Source organism: Rhinolophus sinicus, chromosome 1 (assembly GCF_057876585.1).
Source record: "Rhinolophus sinicus isolate RSI-liver-muscle chromosome 1, RSI-T2T, whole genome shotgun sequence".
Classification (NCBI taxonomy): Eukaryota; Metazoa; Chordata; class Mammalia; order Chiroptera; family Rhinolophidae; genus Rhinolophus; species Rhinolophus sinicus.
Genome location: NC_142501.1, coordinates 157,670,099 through 157,691,199, shown reverse-complemented (window position 1 = coordinate 157,691,199; position 21,101 = coordinate 157,670,099). Strand labels below are relative to the sequence as shown.

Below are 21,101 nucleotides of genomic sequence, written 5' to 3'. Positions count from 1 at the left end.
CAAATGTGTGTTCTATTTGTAGGTGTGGACTGGACCCTGGGCACCTCACATGAACAGTGTGCATATGAACCAGCTGGGCTGATGAGGATCAGCTTGTTAGCCTGCAAATTCCTTTTCATTCAGAGGAAATCACAAGTGGCCGAAAACAAAATTTACGCTCCCAAATCATTCTACTGATGTGCTTGACCGAAGTGTGTAGGCTTTTTGCAGAAGAACTTACTAACTGACCTATTTTCTGTGAACATTTGTGACTGCCCATTCCCTATCATCATCCGTTTTACCTTAGTTAGCATTTTTCTTACCATTTTTCTTTTTTTTCTTTCCCTTTTCCCCTTTGGACATAACTTTCTGTTGAAGCTGTTCTTTGGCTGGTTGGTTTTAGTACTGTAAACTGCTTCTGAGCAAACACGGAAATTTAGCAAAATTATGTAAACTTGATCCTGGAGGTTTAGAATGGCAAATAAATGTACAATTGTTTACATAACAGAAAAAGGCTAAGCAGAAAGTAAATTTCAATATGTCAGTATAGAGGCTCTACTTTATGTAGACTTAAATTAATGTGAGATATGTACCTTCATATTCAGAATCTGGATGTTTCCTTCATACATTAAACTATTAATAAGCATAACTTTTCTGCCTGTGTAATTTAAGTACAAAGTAAAACAATGGGCATTATCAGTGGATGTTTCCCTACGTTGGCTTTTTAAATACCCATCTTGCTCTCTCTTGAGTTCGTTTGCCTCAAGGCTAGAAGAAGACATTTATTGCTTTTCCATGTCTTTTTATTACCTTGTCACACTTTTAAAACTAATACACACTTCTCTATTCACTCTTTCTTCTCTCTTCACCTTTACCACTCACTAATACCAGTAAAATTCTCTTGCTGATCGTGAAATAATTTGTAAAGATTTTTGGCTGCTAGAGAGACATGGAGCACATCATCACCTGTGGTTTCTTCTAACCATAAAATAGTTAGCCTTTCTGAGAATTTTAAAAGCCACCACTGGTTTCCAGTCAGCATATGCAAGCTCTTAATATACTGTTTATTATTAAACAATTCAGTGTACTATTTTATATTGGATAATATTGATTCTTAACACTGGCTTTCTAGTCATCAAGAGTCAACATAAAATTTCCAATTTTCAGTAATTTAGTGGAAAGTATTTTTCTCCCCCAATTCTAAAGGCTTCTTGTTCTCTACACTTGTATATTATCAGTGAAAAGGATCAACAGCTAACTTGGGGCAAGTAATAAAATAAATTTTGCATTTGTCATGAAGACAGTTTATGGTAGACATGAATACACAGATTACAAAATAAAGTCTCCATTTAACCTGTTTATGTAAGATACAGGGCCACACTAAACTACTCAATGGGATTTATCTATTCCGTTCACTTGAATCAATAAACAATAACATATCCAAGAAGAATGTGTCCTACCCTGTCTCATATGGAAAAATAATATGGTTGAAATGTAAAAGAAAGGGAGTATAAAGGTCAAGTAATGTATGTGTCAATCTGATTCTTTAAAATTAGACATAAATTTCACAGTGGTGAAACAGAACTAAAATTCAGATAAATTACCCACATTGACAATATTAAAATGGTTCTTTGGCTGTTCAAGTAAGTGAAATGACTTTTTTTTTACTCTGGTAGCCTGAATAGTAAAAAAGAGATTTCTCAAACATTTCTTGAAGTTTGTAAACAACATACTTACATCTTTTAATTTAGGAGGTGGTCTTAAAATATATAAATTTGTTTTTCTACCTGTCTATGATTGATAACTAAATTTAGAGGAAAAGCTAGATGAGATCCTGCAAATAAATATAGCTATGAGATAAAATAGCACTTTACTAAGAAGAAAGGGGTGTAATACTATTGAAGCGTGTATGACTTTTGCCACTATCCTATAATTTTTTGCTTAATTTGTTTCTGTGTTAACTAGGGTTATTTTCTAATTAAAATAATCCTGCTAGGTAACAGATACCACCCAATATTACAACACATGAGTTATATTGATGCACAAAATAATTTCTTAAGATGGGGTGTCTTACTAAAAAAAGAGGAGAGAAAACCCTATATTTTCTTAACTTTAAAACTATGGGATGGGGATGTAGATTGGAATGCTCCTTTTTTAGTTTTGGGGATTGCGCTTGTTAAGTACAATACCATGGTTTTCGAAGTCTGTACTAGGACCATTTTTCAAATACATTTTTTATATTTCAGATGTAATGCAGTGCATTTTTATTTGAACAATAAAAAAAAGAAACAATCTTTTGAGACCATGCAGGTCTTTTTTCCCCCCTTTTTGAAAGTATGTGTAATTGCAGACTACATAACGTATTTCTTTTCTCTCTTTTAAGAACTGACTTAACTCTTAGAAATAATACTTGGGTTAGTTTGCTCCTTAAATCCCAAAATAGTTACTATCCCAATTATTGTGTAATCTGTTCCTACCAACCATTCCATTTAAGATATAATTTTATTGACAAACTTTCAAACATGTATTTCAATATATATTCACAAAAACTTATTTTAGTATTCATGTGAAATATATTTTCCCCTTCTGTTTGTCATTACTGTAAAGTTTATTTTATTAGTAATTGAAAATTAGTTTTTTGGTAAATTACTACACTTACAGTCATTTTTATTCTCAGGAAAAAAAGGGAGGAGTAAATAGTTTACTAACTGTCTTGTTCTTCATGAAAATATTATTCCATCTTTTTTTTTTGACTCAAATGATCTAAATACACATCTCATAAAAATTACTTTGTACACTATTATTATTCAATTTAGTTTTAAAATAATATGAAGTGTTAAACTAAACAGGGAAACTCAAGATCACAAAACTTTTTCAGATATTCTGATTTATGCAATCTATTTTAATTTTGATGTTTTTCAGAAATACTCATTCCCACACATCTGGCATTACAGAACAGAACATTTAAAGTATGCCCAAATTTCTTTTTAAATAAATTTTAAAATCAGGATTATTTTAAAATGGTTAAAATATCAAAGGAAAACCAATTCACTGTGTTAAGTAATTAAAATATCGAGTCAGTATTCCATTCAATGTGTTTTTACTTTAGATTAATGAATCTCTGCAGATAATTTTAATATTAATGTTTAGTATACTTATATTAAACTTTGTAAATTCTGCATGGTCCTGAACCTCTTAGGAAATATACGTCCTATTGATAAATACTTTCTTAAACAAGTCACAACACTCAAGGAGCTGGTGTTACTGTGAATTAACTGGTGTGAATTCCAGGTGACTGGAATTTAGGATGAGAGCATCATTAATACTTTAATATGACCTACTATGCTACACACCTTGATTACAAATATACCTTCACTTGTATTTTGGGTAAGTGAACATAGAGAAAAATGTGCCACTGTGGCTTTGACATAAATAAGAATTTCTTTATAATGTGACAGTTGGAATACAGGACTAACTGTTATGTTGTAAGATGTTTCAGACTACTGCCTTTAAATGAATTTGTTTTTGAAAGGTGAAAGCAAGTTTTGCATGCTCAATACTTAAGAACAAATTATTAGAAAGATGATACAAGAGGATGTTTTTCAGTAAAAAGAAAAAAACTAGCTAGGTAGCTTTGGCTTTGAAAAGTAATGCCTGAAAGAAATAAGGAAAAGAGGAATTAAACCTAAATGATTCCAAGAGATCACTTTTTTAACAATTGCTTGTGAAAATAAGTTATCTTTTAAAGTTTCTTTTGTCAAACATTTCAGAAGGCATATTTAGGAAATGAGAAATATAAATAACTACATACTCAAGTATATACAGTTTATATGTATAATAGCCTATATTCAACTTTTGAGCTCTTACATTCACTGTGATGGATAAGAATTTCAGAAACTGCAGAAAGAAAAATACATAGTCTGTTATTAAGGAGCTTAAATAAAGTTTAAAAAATTAGTTGTATGACATAACAGTAATAGGGAATATGCTAATCATAAATATTGAACTTAAAAAATGTTTAAGTTCATTTGCAAAGTGTTAGAGTTGACATGATTTCAGTTGGTTGGTTTGCTCAATATTTGTATGGTCATCTTACATTGTACTCTGCAACTCAAAATATCCAGTGTTGGTTGACCAGTACATACGTACACATTAGTGCTAATACTTTTGTATTGGGCCTTTGTAATTGACAGTTGTCCCCTCAACATTCTCTATGAAGTAGAGAGCAAGTTGTGTTCATCCCCCTTATGTGTGTTAAGAAATGTATGTCTATATGTATGAAATGAGCAGAAGTTAAATACTCAAATTTTATTTAGATCACAATATTCAAACATAAAACAATGAAACACTAAAATGGGAATATGTGACCCCAATGAGTAGAAGAAAAGGTCGACCTACACTGATCAAAGAGGTCCCAGTCCTGACCACAGAAGGTTCTTAGGGATCTTAGCAATAGCTTGAATACTCTTGACTTAGATTACATGAACAGTGAATGCATAAATATGGATTTTTCGTTTTAGGATTTTCTTTTCTCTTTCTCCTGTTAGTAAAACTTTGTCCTGTTAGTAAAAGGTCAGAGTACCTAGGCTTCAATGCCACTGTGTAAGGGCCTACTTCCACTGTCATCAGTTCTCAGGAAGGGGAGGAATGCAGCAGAAGTCGCTTCCACTCGTTTTAGGTGAAGATACTTACACTTAAAATTCGTTTCCACTTCAATAGCAGTAACCAGTTGCTTCTTTATAACAAAGAATGGATAGGGAGATAGATCGGTAGCCTTTTTCATTTTAAAAGGAGAGTGTATCGCATATAATGGGATGTGTGTGTTTAAACATTTAAAAAATGCATGGATTTACCAATTTGAAGGAAGATGACTTACAGGGTCCACAAAAAAAGAGTATCTGGTACCCTTGGGTAGATGCACAATGAAGCAGGAACAGTTGCTGCAGTTTTTTCATTACCCCAGAATTTTTTGGAGGCTTCTTTGTTTTAATCAACTGTTACTCAGTGCAACGAAATTTGGTTTCTAGGTCTAGGGGTGACCCTTCTGTGAAGAAACTCCACGTCATTCCAGTTAGCTGTTGCCAGGAAAACGAAACTAAACTATGTAGTTCGTGTAGACTTGGCACATTCCTTTAACCAGATGACACTTTATGCTGCTTTTTTTTGAAAGCTTACATAGGATACATGTAAGGTCTAGTAAATGTTTCACCGTACTGCCAGTGATAATTCCGCTTACGTCAGAAAATGGTACTTTACCCTTAAGAGTTTTGCTGTTATAGTGGAAAAAACACACACAAAACACTAAAGGAAACTGTAGGTGGGGTTGAAAATGCTACCTGAAACAGATGAGCCAATTAAATGTTTATATCACAGACTGAACTATGCCCATTGCATAAGAGATGCCGATTAAAACTCAGGGTTGGTCAGAAATACGTATCTCCCTCCAAGCTGGCTTTTCAGCAACTGGCAGTATAATCTATGTCGATCGCTAAAGGAAGCAATCAGGATACCGGTAAAGAGGTGGGGGGCTACCCTATGGTCACAAATACCACCCACCAAGCTTCATCCACGACAAATGACACGGTTAGTGTGATAAGGAAAGAGAAAACGCACATGGTGAAGGCGGACTTTGCAAGGGAACAGGCCCCGCCCCTGCCTCCACAATTCCGGTCCGGCCTCTGAGCTCTACGCCAGCGGCGGGAAAGTTTCGTGTGTGCGCAGTCGGCCTGCCCACTGCCGCGTGGGAAAGGCGGGACTTCCCTGTCCTACGTCATCTCCAGTGCGACGCAAAAGTCACTGGCTTGACTGGGAAGGTCAATAGTGGCTGTGGGCGAACACGTGCTCACTGTCTGTTCAGGGTTGCGGACGCATGCGCGTGGCGGCTTCGGCGGAGTGATTCCTGTTCTGAACCTGGGGTTTTGGGTTCAGCCCTGGCGCCGACATGCTGTGCCGGCTTGGCGGTCGGGGGCTGCGGCCGCTGTGTGCCCTGCCGCTGGGGGCCTGGGGCCCTCAACGTGCGCCCACCCCAGCCGGCGGCACTAAGCGCTCTGCTCTGCCACTGTGGCCAGTGCGTTCAGTCTCTGCAGTTAGCTCGGGCGGCGCGGGCGGCTGGTACGAGGCGCTGGCCACATCGGCGCCTGTGCAGGGCGCGGAGGAGCTGCTGCTCGGCGCACACACGGCCACGGGCCTGCCCTGGTGGGGCAGTATCCTCCTCACCACCGTGGCCCTGCGTGGCTCCATCACGCTGCCCCTGGCGGCCTACCAGCACTACATTCTGGCCAAGGTGAGGGGCGCCGAGCCGCGCGTGGACCCTGCGCGTTCGCCTCGGCTGTGGGCGGTGGTCCGCTGAGCATCCCCGGATACTTCCGGAGTGCTTGGTATTAATCATTTTGAGCATTTCATTGCTAAGAAATTTAACCAGCATTGATGTGTGAAGTAAGAGATATTTGGTGATGTACATGTCATTTTTTTTACCCTACTGGGTTTGTGCTCAAAGCACAAGTGGTTACCAAGCTTGTTGTTAGAGAATTAGAACTTAGCAGAAGTTGTATGGTGAAACCTACAAAATTACCTTCTTGGAGATGGTAACAGCCTGTATGTCTGCAGCATATTTCGTCCCCAAGTATTCCAGCTGATCTTTCTTATTAGAAAAAACTAAGCTAGCAGTTTGCAAACTTCATTCAAGCGGTACCACCCACAAGCCTGTGTCTGGTAATTCTTAGCCACTTGATCGTCAGTGCTTCCTTATCTTTTCTGTGGAATCAATAGTGATACCTTCCTGCTCTATTTTACAATGTTATGAGAGCAAATCAGATAATAGAGGTTAAAGTACATTGAAAGCAAAGTATTACTCGAAGGTGAGACTTCAAGAATAATGGCTTTCATGTTTTAAGATTATTATCATTAGGGAGAAAAACCCAGAAACAAAACAGGAAGGGAATCATTAGCATCATTAAGGCAGTGAGCTACCTTACAGAAAGAGTTACAGAGCAGATATAAATGCAGTATATGGCTGTCACAAAGCATATTAAAGACTCTTAATTAATAGACTTCTATTTTTTCAGTTTAAGTGACTGGGAAATCCAGGGATGAAACATAAAAGTGCAGGGCGCAGTTCTCATTTAATCCTTATAATCCTGCAAAGTAGGTGCTGTTAGACATTTTATATATGAGGGAAAATGATCTTAGTGGTTAAGTAACTTGCCCAAGGTCGTACAGCTAAGTGTACAATCTGGAATTTGAATTTGGTTGTAACTGAGGATACTTTAAGCAAATTAACATCTTATGCTTAGACTTAAGGTTTCTTGACATGATCAGTACACCACATTTTTAAATGAGTTGAGGGAATAGGAAATGAAATTATCAGTAGTTATGAATAAAGATCCTTTATATGCTTATAACAAATTCTGCTTTTTCTTTAGCTAGGTGGAAAATTTGCAGCCAGAAATAAAAAACATTGCGAGGCATCTTAACCAGGAAGTTGCAATTCGTGCACATCAGTTGGGGTGGTCCAAAAGAGTTGCCAGGTAAGCTAATTCTATGCATATAAGACTGTGAATACACACACACACACATGATTTTAATTATAAATTAATATAAGATGTGGTTTGTTGTAGCTTTAGCAGCAAAATAGTTATTTTTACTCTTTAGTATCTTAATAAGTTTTTGTGGCATAATAGATTTATATACTGGACTGTGAAAGCAAAGAAATGGAGAAACAAGGATAATAAGGTCAAGTTTCTTGCTCCTAAGGGACTCCAGCCTACTGAAAAAGACCTGGAATCAAATAATGACTGAATTAAGTACTATCAAAACGGTTTTTGTACAAGGAGTTGGGTCACCATGGAAAGTCAGGGAAGGTTTCACAGGATAAAGATACTGTGCCAATCTGTTGGGATTTTAGTCAACAAGTGATAAAGATTATTTCCAAACTTGACCTTTTTGAAAAGATACAGTAGGCAATAGATCATAGAAATGGGGCAGTAGAAAATGTGAATGTCATGATAGAAGCAACTGGATAGTCATGGTAATGATAGAAGCAACTGGATAGTCAGGGCACTGTCCATCCACTGTAGTTACTTTGTGTAGTTGTCTGCATGGGTTCTTAGAAAGCCGTTACCCAAGGGTGTTTGCTCATGCTGCAGTCATCCACTGGGAACTTCTAAGTTCTCTTGCTTCAATCAACCTAAGCTATTACTTAGTTTCCCAAATTCTGATCCTTATTACTCTGTGAAAAGTGTTCACCATTTCACAGCAGTGAGAAAAATAAGGGCTTTGTAGTATAAATATGTACTCCTATAGGTGTAATTATTCATATGATTTTATATAGGTGTAAATTTGCCAACTGTCTTCAATATGAAATTGCTCTCCCTTTAGTGTTAAAAAGACCTGACATTTAAAAGTCATTGTGGTGGTTTAGTGTCTTTATGTGATAAAATTGGCAAACCTATAGTTTTGAAGATTTACTGATCAGCTAAATCTCAGAACTACAGGTCTAGGCCAAAGAACAGGTTAGTAGCTGCTCACCTGGGTTATAAATGCAGCTAGATATGACTGGTACCTTGCTTATGCAGCACTGGCAGGATGATTGTCTAGCCATATCCTTACGCAGATGGGTGGCTCTGTAGGAAGACACATCTGAGGGTTTCCTGGATTTTCAATGGGACTGAGTCTTGAAGGATGAACGGGAGTTTGTCAGGTAACAGCCACAATAGTGAGCTATCTGCACAGATGACGTAATAATTTCCAAAGGCATGCTGATGTGAAAGTCTGATGTGTTGGATGACCTAAGTAATTCAGGCACCAGAATATACAGGTGTCTGTAGGAGAGTAACAGATGTAAAGTTGGAAGAGTAGGCAGAGGCTAAATTACAAAGAGCCTGGAATGTCAGCGTGTACTATCTTAATTCAATACACTGTAATTCGATTAAATTCAGCACACCTATGGATGCCTACCTTGTGCAAAAATGCTACAAGACATTTAGAGATGAACGGGACCTAACACTTGGACCTTCAAGGAGACTATAGGCTGAAAGGTAGACTTAAGACAAGAACTAATACGGTTAACAGAGAAACAGATTAAGAAAATCTTCATGAAAGAGATGATTGAAGAATGGAGACCATTTTGATAGATCAAGAGCATACACTGTACAAAACCACGTTGCTACAGAAAATATATTCAGGGAATCAAGTAATTGAGCTTGGCAGGAGTAGAGGGATTTGAGTAAACTGCGCTTTCACCTTTAGTATCTCTGACAGAGGCTGTGGTCATAACACAGTAGTGCAGTTTCGCTTAGTAAAGCCTACTTGGCCCAAGACCACGATGGACAAAGCCTATAGTCTGACAAGGTCAGATTATTGAACTGTAATTCAAGTACATTGCCAGAGATTTTTCAGTAAAAGACTTTGTCTTTTGTTTAGGCAGTCCCTTAGGGCTGTGACAGCTAAAAATCCTACACAAATTCTTCAGCCAGTAACCACACATGGCTGTATTTGTACTGTGGTATGAAGCATTGTTAGTCGTCAGATGACATTTTTCTTCTTCCCCTTTTCCCCCCTCTCCCTCAAACTAGGCTCACTTATCTAAAGAATATGCGGAGGCTTGTTTCAGAGCTGTATGTTCGGGATAACTGCCACCCTTTCAAAGCCACAGTGTTGGTGTGGATTCAGCTTCCAATGTGGATCTTCATGTCTGTTGCTCTGCGGAATTTTAGCACAGGGGCAGCACATGCGCAAGGTACTTACAGAATCTGTTTCCCCCAAATAGTTCTCTAATATTGTCTTGGTACTCGAAAGCAAACGCAAAACCATGCTTTCCATAATGAGAATACTTTAACCATCTTCCTATAAAGGGTGTAAATATAGAATTCAAAATGGTAAGTGTAAGTAAACTAGCTGTGTTGAGAAAACAAATCTAGGAAGGACAGCAGTAATCCTGCTTCTTGGAGGTCGTAATAAAATTAGTATTATTGGTTTCTTAGCCAAAAATTGTTTCCTCTTATAAAATTAAGAGACCAGAAAAGCTTTCACAGTTATAAGTGTAAACATTAATTAAAAAAACGATATCAACTAAAGCATTTGTTTTCAACTTCCACCTAAAGGCATTTAAGTCTGAAAAGATTACTGCTACATATCTTTATGCTCTCTACGTCCGTTTGCTGCAGAAAGCTGCTTACCTTTCTCTCAGTACAGAAAGGACTAATTTGTGTTGTGGAATGAAAATAGCCTGAATAAAACCAGTTCAAGTCTTTAAAAGTGTGAGGGACACCTTATTGGAATTATCATACTACTTATGTCTTGTAGATTTCTTTTTGCTGTTTTTAGAAATTGTTTTATTTATAAAACTTTCAGCAGGTTTTTCTGTTCAGGAGCAGTTAGCTACTGGCGGGGTCCTGTGGTTTCCTGACCTCACTGCACTGGATTCCACGTGGATTCTGCCTGTCTCCCTTGGTGTCATCAATTTATTAATAGTAGAGGTCAGTGGTTTTAAATGCATTTGCTTGCCATTTAAATCATTAGATTTTTGTTGTTGCTGTTCTGACATGAAATTTAAATGTGACTGAGTTGGTGGTGATAGCTCTGAACTAGAATGTAGACTCCTTGGTTTCTAGTCGCAGATCAGCCATTGACAAACTAATGTCTGTCTTAGGCCAATTTCTTAACCTCTCGGTGATGGTGGGGGCGGGGAGTCAGAATGCTCATTAATTAAAATAAGAAAGCTGAATTCGAATACTTTCAAAGTCTCTTTCAGCTTTAAAATTATATGATTCTAATGCATTTAATTTTGTGATTTGCTTTTGGTTAAGAGTGATTAAGATGCCTAATCAATCTGGTTTTATTCCCACAATACATTGGTGTTTTTAATACATGTTTAATATGTAAATTTGTAGGGAGGGTACACAGTCGGTACCTGACTGCCATTTTTTAGCTATATGTCCTTAGAAAAACCATCGAACTTCCTTATAAGATGGAGTGGAAAAACACATGTAAAATGTGACCTCTCAGCCATCCAAGTCTTACCCTTATGCCACGCTCCTTTACACAGCAGTGTAGGGGAAGCATGCCTTTAATTTCAGAAAGAGTTGTCCTCAGACTCTGAGTGGAACATAGACTCTTTAAAGTAGAAGAAATGATCTACCTCAGTCGAGATCGCCTAGACCTCGTGTCCCCTGGTCTCTCAGAAATCTAATCCACCCCTTTTTTAGACACAAGAAATGAAGATGATACTGTAAGATGTTGTTGGGTGGAAGTTTCTTGAGGAAATACGCCAGGTGTAGTCTTAAGTATGTTTCCCTAGGAGCACTTAGCTGAGGCCTGTGAGTGTGATTGATACTGGGTGAATATTTGTTAGAAAGAAGGAAGTGATAAACACAAGGTCACCACGGATTAATGTCGGTCTTTCCTTTATACCATCTGCCAATGCAGCCTGCGTGTGTTTAGTAAAAGCTTATTCTTCCTTAACATACACCATGTGCCAGGCACTATTTTAAGCAGTTTACATGAATTAACTCATTTAATTAGACTAATCCTGTGATGTAGGTACTATTACGAACCCCATTTTAAGGTGGAGAAAATGAGGCACAGAAAGATGAAGTAAATTGTGCCAAGTCACGTCATCACGATGTGAGTATGCAGGGCCGCCGTGTGAACCTGGGTAGTGTAGGCCTAGAGTCTGCTCGTAATCATTATACTGCGCTGCCTCTTAATAAATCATTCATAAATCATAACTGCTGCTTTTCCGAGCCTTGGTTCTTCCCCTTCATCTATGTAGCCAGATCACAAACCTTTGAGATACCAAGTTCCTTCTTTATGCCTGGCACTGTACTTAAGTGCCAAAAAACAAGGGTGATGTTTCATACCTAGTACCTATCTTGAGGGACTTTCAGTCTTACAGTCTTTTTCTTTAATGTTTATTTTTCAATTACAGTTGACATACAATATTATATTAGTTTCAGGTATACAACATAGTGATTAGACATTTATATAACTTATGAAGTGGTTAGACCCCCAGTCTTACAATCTTCAGAAAGCATTGACTTGTAAAAATTATGCTGTGATTCTGTTTAATATAGCTGAATCTCTTCTTTATTGCTATTTATTGAAGCTACATTGTAAGAATTCTGCATAATTAAGTTTTTTAAGAGCTAATCAACCAAATTTATCAGTGTTTGATTTTTAATTTTTTTGCTTTTATTAAAATATAAGTAGAGGCCAATCAAAAATCAGTTTGTATTTTAAAGCTTGTCTAACTTAATATGCATTTTAATAATCATTATATTTGTATATATTCTACCCCCTCAGATTTTTGCTCTGCAAAAAATTGGAATGTCTCGTTTTCAGACGTATATTACACACTTCATCCGTGCGGTGTCAGTGTTAATGATTCCAGTCGCTGCAACAGTACCGTCAGTAAGTAAGCATAAGCATCGTGTGTAGCTTGTGCGAAGTCCTGTCTCTTACTTAGACTGGCTGGGATTCTGCCTCTCTGTTGAGCTTCCTCTGAATACTCAGCCTTACCAGTTTCTGAGTTTCTGTAATAACCAATCTACTGTCTCTGTTACCAAATGACACGTAAATGTTTCTTGGGATTGGTTAATCTTCCTTTATGTAATTGTGTATTAACTCTTTTACTAAATCAAACTCTTTTTAATCTTGCAAAGTACCTTGCACAGTACTATGAACAAAGTATTTGCTCTGTTTGATTAGTTGAAATATTGAATTCTTTTTGTTTACATAGACTGGACCTAGGAATTTAGCACTTAAAAAAGAAAGAAAACTTTGTGCCAAGTCTCTGTGGATTCGTATGTAATACTGTTTAACCTCATACAGTTCTATGAGATAGATACACTTGTCCCCATTTATATGTAATTAAACTTCGATAGAAATAGAAAAAGAAATAGTTATGTTTGTAGTTATTTCATATGCTTAGTCTTTTTCTTATTTCTCATGGATTCCTTAGTGCTAAGAGGACAGAAGCTGTGTCAGGTATAGCTCTGCCTTTTCTCAGAGCCGACACAGAGACCGTAAAATAGAATTCATTTACTGCTGGTAGTTAGGGTTATATCAGCATATATAAAAGTTCTCCACATTACGTGTCTTAGGAATCTGAAACTATGTTTTCATCATCAAAAACGCATTTTTAAAGCTGTGTCTTGGATAGAATATTGTCATTAATTCTGTGTAAAAATAAGTAAGTTTTCACATTCTAAAATAGACATCATAATGTCTGAAAATTAATGAAATTACATCAAGTGCCTATTGTAGTACTTTTCATGTAATAGTAGTAGTATTCTAAAGTGCTCTGTAAAAATAGAACAATACAGATTCACTACATTTCTGGGAAGAAATAATACCAACTATAACTGAGGAAACCCCCACCCCAGATCAAATAAAATAGGAGCAGTGAAGTTTTGGTGGGGAACTGGATTCAGAGTGAGTAACAGAGATCTAAAAAAAAGTGTCTTAAATACCCCAAAGTTTATTCTCTCAAATATAGGAAATTCACAGTTAGGCAGTTCAGTATAGAATTGACGTGGCAGCTCTGTGAAAGTATGAGAGACCCGACCTTCTTTTCTCTCTTACTGCTCCATCATCCACGGTCTAATTTCTATCCTTAAGGCCACAGTATGGCCGTGACGGCTGCTGGAGCTTCTCATCTTGCAGGAACGGTAAAAGGGTGTTTCAGGGGCGGTCAGCCCCATTTAAGGAGCCTTGCCAAATGTCTCACCAAACACTGTGCTTACATCTTAGTTATGTGGCCACACCTAATTACGGGAGAGGCTGGGAAGTACTCTTTATTTTAGGTGGTAGTACACCCAGCTAAAAATTAGGACTTTATTACTAAGGAAGAAGAACAAGTCTCAGTAGACAACTTGTAGTCTGTGTAATTGGGTTTGGGGTACCTTTTGCTTAGTGGATAAATCAGATGATGATGATGATAGCTAGTATTTAGTTAATATTGACTTTGTGCCAGACACTATTTAAAACAGTTTACACATATTAGCTCATGTAATTCTCCTAACAATGCACTGAAGTGGGTGCTATTATAATCTCCACTTTAGTGATGAAGAAACTTAAGCACAGAGAGGTGAAGTAACTCATCCAAGGTCACACATCATTAGGTGGCAGAGTCTTAACACACATCCAGGCAGTTTCGCTCCTGCTCTTGACTACTAGGCTAATTTGCCTTTGATGATATGTTACTTGCTGCCCCTAAAAATGTGCTTTTGGTACAAATGCACGTTTAATACGGGTCACATACTGTCCTTTGCACTCTTATGTGAATTACCTCATTTATTCCTCACAGCAACCTTCTGCGATAGGTATAGTTCTGTGCATATTTTATAAATGAAGAAACTGAAACAAAAAAAATAACTTACCGAAAGTCAAATAAATGGAATTCAGACTCAAGCAATTTCACTCCAGGGCCGGGACTCAGCCACCACTCGGTTGTGCCTCTGGGGCCTGATTCCCTTTTGATGCCAAAGAGAAGTTTGGAACAGATGCATGTATGGGAATGTTTGGAGAGGCTGCAGAACTTAAGAAATCAATTTGGTAGTAGTACAAAAGAAAATTCAAGACAATGCTGAGACTACATGTCTCAGAAAAAGCCGAAGAATGCATTCCTGACTACACGTAGAAACTGGTACTAGAAAAGTTTGGAAGATAGATGACTATAGGGAGGAAAATGAGGTCTAGGGAGGCTGGTGCCATGGGGACATTAGTGGTCATGTCCCCAGTAACCTGCCTCTAGGACAGCAGCTTGTCAGGACTCTTGGTGGGAAAGAGGCGTGTGTAAGTGCCAAAGCAGGGAGCGAGATCTCTCTTGGGCCTCTGGGAGCTGCTCTCTGTCATCTGCTTTCTATCATGAATACCTCTCCTTGTGCTTTTTGTTTGCTTTTTGGTCTTCCTTTTATCCTTTCTTACCTATTAGATCCCTTCAGGTATCTGATGGCCACTGCAGATCTTGTTCAGTCTTGGTCTACTTTACACACAAATTGCTGCCTGTCTCTGGAGCTTGCTTTCCTTGGAGAACAAGAGGTGCTAACATTCATGTCCTTTCTTCTTTTTACAGTCGATTGTTCTCTACTGGTTATGCTCCAGCTTCATGGGCCTTTCACAGAACTTGCTGCTGCGTTCTCCTAGGTTTCGCCAACTTTGCCGAATACCATTGACCAAGGGAGATTCAGACACTCCTTATAAGGACCTCTTTGCTGCCTTTTACTCCAAGTTCATTTCAAGAAAATGATATACTTTTCAGTGATTTTGAAACAGAAGTGTCACTACCACCTTAATATATTTAAAAGATTTAGAAATTCAGATATGATTTAATTGGCCTGTATTTCAAATGAACTCTGTGAAGTACTGTAGGTCAAGATATAATCAAGATATATTTGACAATACTTAAAATCTTTTAAGTGCTAGAAATGTATGTATAGTTATGTGCAAACAATATACAAGTGGAACTGAAGTGTCTGGCTCTGTTTGGAAATTTACAACTTGCTAGAGGTGCTAGAACTTTGGAGAACAGGACTAGATACTAACTGATGTTAAATTGTACTGAACTGTCCCACATATTAAAATTTTATAAAGTAGGAGAATCCAATGAGGTGGTGTTTGAAATTTGGATGTGAAGTATCATAGGTCTGTTTGAGCATCTGATAAAGTCATGGTCAGAAAAATCAAAGGATTACAACACGAGGGCCTTCACTGACCACCCCCCGAAGGCCTTCTGATAACTCCTGGTTAAGAAGTCTTACTCTAATGAAACGTAGATCGATGGTGAGTTAATGTGTGACTTTGTAAAAATGGACTTGAGATACATGCAGTAGAGTAGTCCGTGCATGCAAGGAAGTAACCTAATGTGGTCGGTGATGTTGCTTCTCAACTGTGCTCTGAGAGAACACAAAGTGTACATTCCTTTTCCTGTAAGAAGTCTGGAATACAAAATATGGAACTAAGGACTGCTAGAGACCAAAGTGGAAAATCTTAAGCACTAAATTTGTTTAGTCAAAGGAGAATAAACCAGGAGAGCGGCTACCTATGAGGGAAGTGATTTTATAAACCATTGTTTATCTGGAAGATATTCTAATGGGTTTAAACTATGGTAGATGTTTAATATAGGAAAAATTGACAGGTAATATAAATTGTGGACCCAGTTTGTTTAACTTGAAAAGATGATAAAATTAAATTTGGTTGAAATAGTTAGGAATAAATTTGACAAGGCATTTGAGATTATAAATTATACATTTTCACTGAGTTGGAATGTGAACCTGATTCTGAGATGCCCTATTATCCTATCTCATGTTTTACAGTAAAATAAAAACAAAAATGAAATTAATTAGTCATTTCTTGAGTGAGGTCTATTATATCTTTGCCATTTAGGTTGTCATGTTACTACAGCTCACTGAGAATTTAGAGGTAGAAATTGAGACTAGCTTCTCTTTTTCCTGACTTCCCAGCCCTAGTGTATGGCTGCCATATTGCGAAAACCATGCTTCCCAATCATAGTGAAGGAATTGAAACTCACATACAGTCAATTTTTATTATTTGCAGATTTCATATTTGCCAATTTGCCTACCTGCTGAAATTTATTTGTAACCCCTAAATCAATGCAGTGCTTTTGATGTCTTTCTTGGACACACAGTGTAGCAAAAAATTTGAGTCACCTGAGGCACATCTTCCCAACAAGGTCAAACAAGGCAGCACTGTGCCTTCATGTTTCAGCTCAAACTAAACAAGTGTCCTTTTTGTGCTATGTTTTTTTCTCATTTTTGTGCCTTGGTGATTTTGCTATTTATAATGGCCTCCACGTGTCATGCTGAAGTGCTGTCTAGTATTCTAATCACATGAAGGCTGTGATGTTTTTTAAGGAGAAAATACCTGCATTAGATAAGCTTCATTCAGGCGTGAGTTCTGCTGGCCAAGGGTTCGGTGTTAATGAATCAACACTATGTTGTATTGATGGTTGACAGAAATGTGACTGGAGGCTTGCAGGAACAGAACCCTGTGTATTCTTTAGGAGCAATGGTTCAGTATTCACTAATTCATTGTTTGTGATGACTTAATAGGACATAACGACCTCGAATAACAAGAACTATTTGCAACATTTACAGTCAAGGAAACAGGAGCAAAAACGTGTGTGCTGGTTGTGTTACAGCAAAAAGAGAGAGCTTTCCAACCTGGACCCGGCAGGATGGCTCCCTCACAGGAGGGCAGTAAGAAGAAGAAGCGCCATTCTGCCATCAACGAGGTAGTGACCAGGGAATACACCATCAACATTGACAAGCGCATCCATGGAGTGGGTTTCAAGAAGCGTGCCCCTCGGGTACTCAGATCTGGAAATTTGCCATGAAGGAGATGGGAACCCCAGATGTGCACAGTGACAGCAGACTCAACAAAGCTGTCTGGGCCAAAGGAATAAGGAATATCCCATACTGCATCTGGGTGTGGTTGTCCAGAAAACAATGAGGACGAAGATTCACCAAATAAGCTCTACGTACCTGTCACCACTTTAAAAAATCTACAAATAGTTAACGTGGATATGCTGATTGTCAAATAAAGTTATAAAACACCCTCCCCCACAAAAAAAAAAAAAAAATTGTGGCTATCTCTGGAATAAGTTGACCCTTGCTACTGTGTTTCCCTGAAAATAAAGATTGGGTCTTATATTCATTTTTGCTCCAAAAGACGCATTAGGGCTTATGTTCAGGGGATGTCATCCTGAAAAATGCTAGGGCTTATTTTCCGGTGAGGTCTTATTTTCGGGGAAACACGGTATGTGTATCATTGTGTACTGGTTCAGATATTTTTCTTGGAATAAAAGAAGTCAGCCCCCTTTGTCCTACTCAAATTTGTCACTTTCTTAAAAGTAAAAAATAAAGGAATGTTTGACTCCCCCTTTTCAATTATGTGAATCTCATGTGCATATTTTACCTTGTTTTCTGTGATTCCCCTTTATTTCAAATTGTACATTTGTATCTTTTCAAATGGACGTTTTACCTAGTTACTACTATTGCTCTCCCATTTTCAAACTTTTTGAATTGCTTTTCAAATGTATACATTAAGTATATCTGAGAATACAAGGCCCTTCCTTCCAGACCTCAGTTTCTGCTAGGATGGGGGTGGTTGGGATCTTGGGATATACTCCTGTATAAAGAAAACTGGTGTGTTATGAACTGAGTTCAGTCACCTGACTTCAGGCTGGTAAATATTCCCCTCATTTCTTTCTCCAGGCAGATTTTATAATAAATAGCAAGTCATATTTCAAGTCTGTGATCTTTGATCTTATTTCCCCAACAGTTCGTCGTATTCTGGAGCACTTCCAGAGCCTGAGGTCAGAGGAGGTAGGTACTAAATGCAGACACAGGACACCCTGTTGTTAAGATCCCTTGACAACTTCTGTCAGCTCCTATGGAGACTGCTGCTGAGGGACTCCCGGCACATCTCCGTCCTGGGCTCTGCAGAGTTCAGGAAACCTTTTGTTTTTCCAGGCAGCGCCATGGTCTATGTGTCTGTGCCTTCCCCTCCCTGAAAGGGGATCTTTTCTTTCCCTGTGGGTCTTATTTTTTGTCTCTGCGCAGGATTCACTTTTTTATAGGTCCGTCTCAGCCCAAGACTCAGGAAGGGAGACTCACTCCTGAATCATAACTATTATACCCCCCCAAGCTCAGAAGTGTGTTAGGAGATGGAACTGGCATACCCAGAGTGACCCAAAATTAGTTTTCCCTGGAACCATCATGAGAGAAAACCTGAGCAGTCCTCTCCTGGCCAGATGTCGTAGGTGGGAAGATGTTTATGAAAGAAAAAATCCTCGATTGCCCCCCTCGCAGATAACCCGAGACAGGTTGCCAAACTACATGAAGGACCTTGAAGGGAAAACCAAACTTGGGGAGAAGCCTTTCCAGGGTCTTTTAAAAGCACCTGAGAACTCAAACCTCACATCTTAGGAGAGGTACAGTCAGTCCTACACCACACGGTGGAAATTGTAGTGTGGGGGGAAAATGGGAAGGAGAAAACAAAGCCCAAATAAACCTCAGTAGCTTCTCTGTTTTGTACCTATACTTAAACCACCCATATGTCTTCATAGTTTCCTCTGAGGATCCCAAGAATCACCTTGTTTTTTTTTTTAAGAATTACCTTTTAAAATGCTTCAGTAGCACATTAAGCCCTGAAAACAGGGAACTAAGACTCCAGAAAAAAGGGAGGGTTTTTTTCCCCCTTTGGGTGATAAGTGAAGTTACTGCAGACGTGCAAAATTTAAAATTTGGGGCATGGCATTGGAATCGTGCAAGAATTTAGATTTCTGTATTAAAGCTAAATGTTTCAAGCTTTATCAAAATGTGATGTAAAACATGAGATTGCAGTTACAGTAGGCTATCATTATAGGCACTTGTGCCTTTTATGAGCTGATTCTACCTGAACACAGATAATCTGGAAATTAGGTGAATCTATAGAAAATTTTCTGTTTAAATTTTATGGGTATAGTATAAGGTTGTAATAACATTTTCAATAATATTGTCTAGTATATAATATATCATTTATATATAAATATATATTCTATTTCATGAAATAATGATTTGGCATTTGGATGTTTGAATTTCTGTAGTGTTACAATCGGATCTATCCGAAAATTTCTGACGCTTTGGACTTCTGTGTTTAAACAAGTGAAATAAGAATTTATGTGTATTCATCTCTACATATCTGTATATCTATGTCTATGTCTCTAGCTAGCTATATAAATTTTCATCCATGAACATTTCAGGCAAAACCTAAAGATCTTGAATTCACATGTATTCTTTACTAGTTGTATAAAATATGAAGGTACCAGATATCTCTGATAACCCTTTAAGAAAGTGAAAAACGGATGGGGGTCAAGCCAATGCTAATTGAGAGAATTCTTTAGACCTGTAAACCTTGGCATGACAATACATAACAGTAAGTTGGTATGGAGATCTTGCATATTACAAAATTTACGATTTTATATGTTGGAAAAGGAGCAAAATAAAATGTAATAGCTTAAAAGATCAGGATAACATTGAGCAAATTTTAAAAATAATTACTGAATATATGAAAATACATTAGTTTTAGTGTTACTAGAAATTTAATAATAAATGAAGAATTCGCTTATTCAGTTGGAGCATGCACATGCTCTCTTAATTCAGTCATTAGAGAATGTAGGTAGATCAGGTGATTGTGAAATAAGACTGTTGTGGAGAATTTTGGAGACAGCTGTTTATTTTCCATCACCTGAAAATACAGTAGACCCTTCTACTGGCAGCTGAAAGCCACAAGCTTCTCAAACTTCCATTTGTCAGCTGCTAGAATGCCAACAAACGAAGTAAACTGAAACAACTGAACCAAACTTCATCAGATAAAGACTACACATAGCCACAGAGAGGGAGCAATTGGGTGACTCAAATTAACTTGACTACAAAGCATTAGTGGAATGCAGTCTAAAAGCAAATGGAATTATTAGAAAAATTTAAACTGCAGTCAGTAATTATATTGCTCTTGTTAATATTGCATTGTTATTTTGGTACTCTTATTGTCAGGTAAAACATGTAATGATGCTTACTAGGTGTATTAGTTTTCTGTGGATGCTGTAATAAATTTCTTTATGCTGCTAATGTTACCGGGGATGATCTTGTACCTTGGCTCTTGTTTTCTTGAAGGAAAGAATTCAGTCAAGAGATAGTGTTTGTGCAAAATAGGACAGCAAGAACTTTATTAGTATTTATAAAAGCGAGCACGCTCTGAGACCCAAGAGAGAGCAGCAGCCTCGCCTTCCACTTTGTGAGGGGTTTTGTCTCTATGGGTAGAATTGTCTCCCCCTCTCCCTCCCTGTTATCTTTCTCCCCTCTGATTCTCAAGGTTGTTTCTCAGGGTATAAGTATGAACCTGTTAATATCCCATGATTTATTTTGAGACGCTCATTAAAAGTGGTCCTGAGAAGCAGGATGTGTATTCTGATAAGCGGGATGGTTTCTCCCTCGCTCTGGCATTTTTCTTTCTTCTAATGACATATCGTGTTCCCAATATCTTGCTGTGCAGGCAAGGTGTTTGTGCCCCAAGTGAGAGCAGCTGCAAGGGGCCTTGACCCAAGTAGGAGCAGCTGCAAGGGG

The 21,101-nt window shown here is 37.9% G+C and overlaps 2 protein-coding genes and 1 pseudogene across 12 annotated transcripts in view; all 3 read left to right on the top strand.

Moving 5' to 3' along the window:
- ANKRD17 (ankyrin repeat domain 17) overlaps nucleotides 1-628 on the top strand; it is a 152,301-nt gene extending 151,673 nt beyond the window's left edge. For 7 of the 10 annotated variants that reach the window (XM_074324470.2, XM_074324465.2, XM_074324469.2 and 4 more), the window contains one exon: nucleotides 23-216. In XM_074324470.2, coding sequence (XP_074180571.1) covers nucleotides 23-82 — 60 coding nt within the window. In that variant the 3' untranslated portion in view covers nucleotides 83-216. Of the gene's footprint in view, nucleotides 1-22 lie in introns of all 10 variants that reach the window. The other 3 variants (XM_019720875.3, XM_019720898.3, XM_019720882.3) reach the window with 1 other exon arrangement.
- Nucleotides 629-5,823: 5,195 nt separating this feature from the next.
- Nucleotides 5,824-16,318, top strand: COX18 (cytochrome c oxidase assembly factor COX18). Of its 2 annotated transcripts, none has more exons than XM_019720917.3 (6): nucleotides 5,824-6,262; nucleotides 7,405-7,505; nucleotides 9,552-9,715; nucleotides 10,333-10,454; nucleotides 12,280-12,387; nucleotides 15,053-16,318. In XM_019720917.3, exons 1-6 carry the CDS (start codon nucleotides 5,921-5,923, stop codon nucleotides 15,224-15,226), a joined length of 1,011 nt encoding a protein of 336 aa, XP_019576476.3. In that variant the 5' UTR covers nucleotides 5,824-5,920; the 3' UTR covers nucleotides 15,227-16,318. The 2 variants fall into 2 exon arrangements, with proteins under 2 accessions (XP_019576476.3, XP_019576468.3); XM_019720909.3 differs by having other exon boundaries at nucleotides 5,826-6,262; nucleotides 10,330-10,454; nucleotides 15,053-15,448.
- Nucleotides 16,319-17,034: 716 nt separating this feature from the next.
- On the top strand, nucleotides 17,035-17,674 carry LOC109440755 (large ribosomal subunit protein eL31 pseudogene; annotated as a pseudogene).
- The last annotated feature ends 3,427 nt before the right edge of the window (nucleotides 17,675-21,101 follow it).

What these genes read in the sequence shown, in the direction of transcription:
- COX18 (XM_019720909.3), top strand. Translation starts at nt 5,921, where the DNA reads ATGCTGTGCCGGCTTGGCGGTCGGGGGCTGCGGCCGCTGTGTGCCCTG. An exon ending in TCAATTTATTAATAGTAGAG is followed by an intron (nt 10,455 to 12,279) that starts GTCAGTGGTTTT and finishes CTACCCCCTCAG; the next exon opens with ATTTTTGCTCTGCAAAAAAT. An exon ending in TCGCTGCAACAGTACCGTCA is followed by an intron (nt 12,388 to 15,052) that starts GTAAGTAAGCAT and finishes TTCTTTTTACAG; the next exon opens with TCGATTGTTCTCTACTGGTT.